Here is an 8,402-nt window from a genome sequence, read left to right on the forward strand (position 1 = left end):
CAGTGTTTTCAAATGTCCTCTCAAGGTGTAAAGAAATCTAATAACTCAAAGCTCACAGTTATGCTTTGCTAACAGGCTAATTTTTACATTTCTTGTAAATAAATACTCAGGAATGGGAACTGTTACATGTAATTGGTGTTAAAAACTGCTTAAGACTTGTTAAACTTTCAAGTAATGTTGCTCCCTGGTGGCCTTCTCATCTACAACAAAGCCAGCCCAGTATGTCACTGAGCACACCATCAGCATATCTTTAAACTGTGATGAGCAATGGTAAAGCAAGATATAAACCCTTTCAGAACAAAAATAAAGACAAAAACTCAGTGCTGCCAACTGTCTTCAGTGACCTGCCTTTATCCTTAGGAATAAGATACAAACTTTATATATCACCAAGCTAAGTTCCTACTGTGTTTGTAAAACTCTGAGTCTGTAAACTCATGTAATTTTATCATTTTTAAGGGGCTTTCATTTATGGTTTTGGAATGAGAATTTTTTTAAACAATAAAGGATACACCAAAATTAAACTAAGGACCAATTAGTGCAAAAATGCATTCACTAAAGCTCTCCGGGATGTTACAATCTGCCTCATTTCTGAGCAATAAAATCAGGAGAAAAATCACTAGGATCCACATTCCTTTCAAAAGAGAAGAGGAAACAGTCAGCTATTAACAGGGAAATCCCAACCTATAGCAGACTGCTGCTCACCACAGACAATACCATGCTCTGGGAAACTAACAACCAAATTATACCAGACATCTGGGTTGGCACAATATCATTTTTCTTCTACAATTCTATCACTTAACCAGGAAACATTTGAAGGACCCACCAAAGCAAATTAGGGAAAAGACTTACACTCACACAAACACATTCACACATAAGATACAGTAGGAATGGATTGTCTGCTAATTTCTGCATTCTAATTTTTTTTTTTTTTTTTTGAGTAGAAGTCTCACTCTTATCTCCCAGGCTGGAGGGCAGTGGCACACTCACGGCCACCACAGCCTCAACCTGCTGGGCTCAGGTGATCCTTCAGCCTCAGCCTTCCAAGTAGCTGGAACAACAGGTGTGCACCACTACACCCAGCTAATATTTTGATTTATTGTAGAGATGAGGTCTGGCCAAGTTCTCCAGGCTGGTCTTGACCCCCTGGACTCAGGCAATCCTCTCATCTCTGCCTCCCAAAGTGCTGAGATTACAGGCGTGAGCCACCACGCCCGGCTCACATTCTAATTTTAAATTCAACGTGTTCATGAGGATTTGCCATTTCTGATCAAAGGAGAGTGGGATAGGAATGGTATTCTTTGAATTAAAATCATTCGTGTTGGTTTCTATACAGTACAGTTCAATATTAAGTGCAATTCTGCAAAAGAATTGGGGAGTCATTTTAATATTTACAAAGAACAAATCAGCAGAACAAGATTATATCAGATAGGCTGTGTACAGTAGCTGCGGCTTATAAAACATACCAGTAATTTGTACCTGGTGAGTATAAAGAGGATAGAGGACTCAGATGACTTTACAACCAGGGGAGTACACAGGGCATCAGCAAATTAAAGGACAAAAAAAATTCACATTTTCTACATTTAAAAAAATTACAGATCTCACAAATGTCTTTGAAGACAAAGAAAAATCCAAAGTCCTTTAAAGGGTGGGAAAGAAGAAGAAATCCGAATGAACTCCAAATGTAAAAAGAGTTTTACTTCACAAGACCAATTTTCTTGGCTTCTGTTTCATATATCAATAATCTCCACATTTTGACTATAAACACTTCTGCTTCTTCATCAAGTACCTAGAAGAGGAAAAAAAAAAAAAACCCAGTCACACACGTAAGATAAGCAATCTTAAACATCTCCCAATAATACTGACCAGTGTAAAAAAGGCTTTTATCTACTGATAAGCCTTTACTTTCAATGACTTAAAGAAAGTATCTCTAGTGTGAGAAATGTATTAAATAGTACATGTAAATAATAATTTTAAAAATTCAACAAACTTTCATGTCTTACTAAACATTACATTTTTTTTTTTTGAGTTGGAGTCTCACTCCAAAGCCCCCAGGCTGGGGTGCAGTGGCATGCATGCTCAAGGCCATCCCAGGGTCAACCTGCTGGGCTCAGGTGATCCTTCCACCTCAGACTTCCAAGTAGCCAGAATTACAGGCACACACTACAACACCCGGCCAATTTTTTGATTTATTGTAGAGATGAGGTCTCGCCAAGTTGCCCAGGCTGCTCTTGAATACATGGGCTCAAGTCCATCACCTTGGCCTCCCAAAGTGCTGGGATTACAGGTTTGAGCCACTGCGCCTGGCCAACACTACATTTTCACTACATTTTTTTGATCCAACTTTTAATTCTGACTATATTTTAACTTTACAGATAATACCTTTGTATATATCAGGCAAAATCATTTCCTAGGGAAAGCAAATGCTTGTCAAAGAGAACATAATAATTGAGGGCTGGAGACAGTGTCTCACGCCTATAATCCCAACACTTTGGGAGGCCAAGGCAGGATTTGCTTGAGCCCTGGAGTTCGACACCTGCCTGGGCAACACAGCAAGACCTCATCTCTGCAAAAAATTAGCTGGGCATGGTGGTCCATGCCTGCAATTCTGGTTATTCCAGAGGCTGAGGTGGGAGGTTCACAGGAACCCAGGAGGTCAAAGCTGTGGTGGGAGCTATGGCCATACCATGACACTCCAGCCTGAGAGACAAAGTGAGACCCCAATTGAAAAAGAAAACAAAAACACTATGCAAACTGGGTTGAACCAACCATCCTTTAAACACTGCACCTGCCTGGCCAACCACTTAGATTAACTTTCTGTACTCTGACCATAACTCCATGGTTTTATTACAAAGGTAACTGCTGGGAAAAATTCCCAAACTGCCCACAACACCTTCAGAGCCTCCCTGCCCTGCCTCCATGATCCTTTCTAATACCGATCACAGCAAGCACATTATGGTTTCAACATCTGTATGTCTATGTCTCCACAGTTCTGTTTTATGCTTATGCTTCTAGCACACTGAGGGAGCGGGCTGGGGACAGGAGTTAAAAATGAAATTGGTGTAGGTAGTAGACAGCAGACATTCTTGCTGCTATCCTGCCCATTGTGCCCTTCATAATGTATCTTCTCTTTAATAAATTTATCTTTTTTAGCTTAAAAAAAGTGAAATTGGTGTAGAAGAAATAAACGCTAGTTTTTAGATACTAGGTAATGATTCTTCCTATGGGTACCTTGAACTTCCTTTAATACATATTCAGATTTCAATACAGGTTTATAAAAAATTCTGGAACCAACAAAGATAGAAAATGAATCAAATTTAGAAGTTATTTCAAATAAATAGTAACTAAAACATTAATAACAGTGAATTCTGACCAGGACATGGTGGCTAATGCCTATAATCCCAGCACTTTGGAGGCCAAAAAGGGAGGATTACTTGAGGCCAGGAGCTCGAGACCATTTGGGGCAATTTAGTGAGACCCTATTTCTAAAATAACAAAAATTTAAAAATAAAATAAACAGTGAATTTCTAACTTACCATGGCAACATCATCTAAAATGCTCTGAGGTGAACTATGAGCCATAACCTAAAAGAAACAAATTAATCGTCATATTAAAAAAAAAAAAAAAATCAGCAATATAGTCAAGAAATTTTAAAGTACAAACCCTCAAACAGGTTTGAAAATTTCTTTTAACTGAGAAAACATTCTACCAACTTTTAAATTCTCACTGACTCTCTTCAAAGAAAGTTTGAGGCTAAAACGTGAGATTATAATCACTTTAGTGGTCGGTAGTCTATTTGTAAGCCAAATCTTAATTATACAAGTTTAAATGCTACAATAATTACAAGTTGGAGAGGACAGCCTAAATTTGTTATTCATAATATTAAAAGAGCAGTACTGTTGGAAAAATGGACAGTTACAACTTTATAGGAATATGGTGCACCAATGTTAACTATCTTTTTAAAGCTAACACCATGCTTTCAGGAGACAATGGAAGGACTTGATACACCTTAGTGGTTAGCAGCATTGGTTTTAGAGGCTAGTTATTATATGACCATGACAAAGACACAGTCGTTGCCTATATCTCAATTTCTCCATATGTAAAATGGGTATAACATTAGTGATGTCCACTTCCTAAGGTTATTAGCAGATCTGCAGAAGATAAAGTTTTATAAAATGTTAACATAGTAGCTGCCAAGAACATAGCGTGGCATGTAGTGATCAAACAATTAACACTGACTATTATTCTGATAATGAAATAATGTGCTCCTGTTCCAAAGGATGGGGACTGAATACAACAGTTGATGAAACACGCTGCTGGCTATCTCCATTAACCACAACACCACTCATCTCTGTTCCTGTTCCAAAGGATGGGGACTGATACAACAGTTGATGAAATAAGCTGCTGGCTATCTCCATAAACCTCACCACCACTCATTTAGGCAAGTCAAGAGTACGGCAGCATGTTCTCATGGGCAGGAAGAGACAGTATAATTGTGGTAGCCAATAATGCTGCCCTCCTAGATCCTCTGAGATGAAAACGTGTGGTGTGAGGGGTCTGAAGTGGGGTGGAAGGGCTCATTTTAGCAACCATAGTTAACATGGTTGAAACTAAACTATCGTCCACTTGGCACTATAAGATGTTTGCTCTGTATTTTAGAAAGGGTCAAATATTTTAAAATATAAAATAAATATTGGAAGTGAAGACAGTAAGACTAACCTTAGAACAAACAAAATCAACTAATGTAGCTTCTTCTTCACCTATATATTCTATGATTTTCTTATTAATCCATGGTCTAATTCGTCGTTCCATTAGTATCTGGAAAAAAGTATGGTTACTGAATTAAAAAACTGTAACTTTTTATGACATTTACTAAAGTCTCATGGTTTTTCTTACATGAAAATATAAGCCGGGCACAGTGGCTCACACCTATTAATTCAGCACTTTGGGAGGCTGAAGTGAGAGGAATTGCCTATGCCCAGGGGTTCGAGACCAGCCTGGGCAACTTGGCAAGACCTTGTCTTTACAATAAATAAAAAAAAAAGCCAGGCATGGTGGTGCATGCCTGTAGTTCCAAATACTTGGAAGGCTGAGGCAGAAGGATTGCCTGAGTCCAGCAGGTCAAGGCTGCGGTGGCCATTAGCATGCCACTGCACTCCAGCCTGGGAGACACAGTGAGACTCCCACTCAAAAAAGAAAGAAAAGAAAAGAAAATACGGGGCTCACATCATCAACAAGGGTACCTGCATAATAAACATTTGTGTACCTAACCCTGAATTGTACCCGTCTTCAAAATAAAAAAATTTTTTAAAGAAAATATAATATATTCATTCACAAGTTGAACTTAAGCAGGCATATATCAACATACAGTCATTTCCTTCTAATCTATAAGACGTCAAGTACCACTGAAAATTTTCCCAGTAACATTTATTGGCATCGTACTAACTCGATGTCAGGATGATCATCCCTATTTTTCATAAATAGAAAAAATAAGTTTATATAGCACATTCCAAACCATTCCCAATAACATAATGAAATATAATTTGCTACTCACAGAATCCACAATAGACCAGTCCAGGGGATATGCAAAGAGCTCGGGTTTGGCTGTAGGGATCTTCTCAATGAGACTCTTAATGTGTTTGCGCTTTTCTTCAGTGTTTACAGTGCCTTTGGCAGCATTTTTATCATCTTCACCATAATCCAACGGAACCAATTTCCTTTTTCGGGGTACATCGTCACTGTCTTCATCCTCAAATTTGTTAAAGACACTATCTACAGGTAGTTTCTTTCTCTTCACAGAATTAGGCTGACCAGGACTATTGGAAGCACCTATAGTAAAAACATTCTCTTAGCAGAATGACTTAATTTTCAAATGTTTCATTTTACAACCCCCCATCCCACAAAAGCAGTGCAAAATATACTCCACGAACCTCAGGAAGATCCCAACTGGAAAAAAAAACTCACTACTCACAAGTGCTAGAAAATTTAACTTTTCACTTCTTCTCAGAACTCGAGGCAGCTGCAGATATAGGAGCACTAGTAGAACTATGAAAACAATCATGAGCTACAAAGACATTTTTTGGTAATTTTCTAATCTACCTACCAAGCAACATATCTGTATGGTTTTTTCCCCCTTAAAGCACAATGTAGTTATTTGCAGGGGGAGAGACGGAGAAAAGGAAGAAGGAAGTGCTAACATACCCAGTTTAAGACTCAGTCCTATTTTTGGCCTATGCTCCTCAGGCTGCTGTTGATCAGGTGAGTTTTCATGAGGAATAATAATACCGCAGGGAGACTCCTCTCCAGGAGTGTTGGGGGTGGCATTGCCACTGGCAGAGGACACAGAAGGGGCAGAGCTAATGGGCCTCATGGTAGGCTTGAGACAAGGCTTCTGCTCTGGCTCTTCTTCCTCTTCCATGGGCTCTTCTCGCTTTTCTTCTTTTTCTTGCTTTTCTTCTTCCTCCTCTTCTGATTCTGGCTCTTGCTTTATCTGGGGCTGTCTGCGCCGCTCAGCCTCTTGTTCCATCTAAAACCAAGACAGTAATCTGATGAACATGGAAGTGACTGCAACTGTATTTGATTCAACTTAGCTTTTGTTTTACATTATCTGTTGTAAAATACCATTTTTCTTTTTTATTATAAACACCTGAACACTGCTTCCTTCTATAATCAGAAAGCTGAGTACATGTACAGAGTATACTAGGGGCTCTGCAATTTGTATTTTTAAAATATTTTTGATATTACATTCTCCAGTGGCTTATATAAGTTCTTCAGGGATAATAAAGATAAATACATAGTACACTTCTGGATTCAGAAAGAAACAGTTGTTTTCGTATTTTTATGGGTTTTTTTACTCTTAACATCACTCAATGTAATTTTTGTGTTTTTAGTAAAGAAATTATAACAAAAAGTTTTTTAATTAGCATACTACAGACAATACATAAAAGACAACTCAAATTCTCAGCATGGTCACACACAATCATCTGTTCTTTTTTAGGTAATAGTTGTTTTGTATTCATAAACAATAAGAAATGGAACGGGGGCCAGGCTCGGTGGCTCAGTCTGTAATCCCAGCACTTTGGGAGACCGAGGCAAGTGGACTGCCTGAGCCTGCGGGTTCAAAACCAGGCAGGGCAACTTGGTGAAACCTGTCTCTACAATAAATAAAAAACTAGGCAGGCGTGGTAGCGCACGCCTATAGTGGCTACTTGGAAGGCTGAGGCATAAGGATTGCTGGAGCCCAGCAGGTCCAGGCTGCGGTGGCTGGGAGCGGTCACTGAACTCCAGTCTGGGCGACAGAGTGAGACTCCAACTCAAAAAAAAAAAAAAAAAAGAAATGGAAAGGGAATTTTATAGTCAAAGGCCTACAGCAAAAAGCATTCCCCATGAAATGATAAAAGTAGTAACAAAAAAAGTTTAAAAAGCACTAAAAAATTAATAAATAGATCATTAATTTTCTGAGCATCAAATAAAAAACAAATATATCCTAAACTACATACAAATTCAAAAATTTGTACATAGTATGAATCACTGTCTATCAACTCACCAATGAAAACAATGACAATGAAACAATTCAAAAGTCATCTGAACCCTATGGTGGTCAGAGAAATTAAAAAACATCCCCCCAACCAAATGCTACAATGCTACAGGACAAAAAAGACTGAAATATGCTATAATGGTGAAGGAATGGAGAAAAGATATAAGGGCAATAAACTGGTAAAATGTTGCACAGAAGATTGTACTGGCCAGGCATTGTGGCTCATGCCTGTAACCTTAGTACTGTCACCCCAGGTAGTCTGTAATCCCAGTGGCACAATCACAGCTCATTATAACCTCAAGCTCTTGGGTGTGAACAATCTTCCCCTCTCAGCCTCCTGAGTAAACAGGACTACAGATATGTGCCTCCACGCCTCACCAAAAACATTTTGCAGAGACAGGGCCCTGCTATATCGCCCAGGTTCGTTTCAAACTCCTGGCCCTCTCTTGCCTCAGCCTCTCAAAGCACTGGGATTAAAGATGCGAGCCACTGCACCCAGCCACTATCTGTATTCAAAATATTTAGGGTGACAGTAAGAGAAGGAACTAAAAACCACAGAAAGTCATAAGGCTGGGCAAATGGCTCATGCCTATAATCCCAATATTTTGGAATGCTGAGGCAGAAGTTTGAGACCAGCCTGGGCAACATAGCAAGTCCTCGTCTCTATAAAAATAAAATAGGCGCCGGGCTCGGTGGCTCAGCCTGTAATCCCGCGCCTTTGGGAGGCTGAGGTGAGTGAATTGCCTGAGCCCGCGGGTTTGAGACCCGCCTGGGCAGCGAGACCTTATCTCTACAATAAATAAAAAAAAAAAAAAATCAGCCGGGCATGGTGGCGCATGCCTGTAATTCCGGCTACTCGGAAGGCTGA

General features: G+C 39.3%; 1 protein-coding gene across 1 annotated transcript in view; it reads right to left on the reverse strand.

Annotated features, from left to right (window-relative positions):
* Positions 1-1,355: 1,355 nt before the first annotated feature.
* The window catches only part of RBM25 (RNA binding motif protein 25), a 68,220-nt gene continuing 61,173 nt past the window's right edge, over positions 1,356-8,402 (reverse strand). The window contains exons 15-19 of the mRNA XM_008069588.2: positions 6,199-6,523; positions 5,552-5,826; positions 4,717-4,815; positions 3,534-3,581; positions 1,356-1,786 (exon numbers count right to left, since the gene is read on the reverse strand). Of these exons, the coding sequence (XP_008067779.1) occupies positions 1,694-1,786; positions 3,534-3,581; positions 4,717-4,815; positions 5,552-5,826; positions 6,199-6,523 (840 nt within the window). The 3' untranslated portion in view covers positions 1,356-1,693. The remainder of the gene's footprint in view (positions 1,787-3,533; positions 3,582-4,716; positions 4,816-5,551; positions 5,827-6,198; positions 6,524-8,402) is intronic.

The sequence above is a fragment of the Carlito syrichta genome, unplaced genomic scaffold (genome assembly GCF_000164805.1).
Source record: "Carlito syrichta isolate Samal-C Ts95f unplaced genomic scaffold, Tarsius_syrichta-2.0.1 Scaffold312129, whole genome shotgun sequence".
Lineage (NCBI taxonomy): Eukaryota > Metazoa > Chordata > Mammalia > Primates > Tarsiidae > Carlito > Carlito syrichta.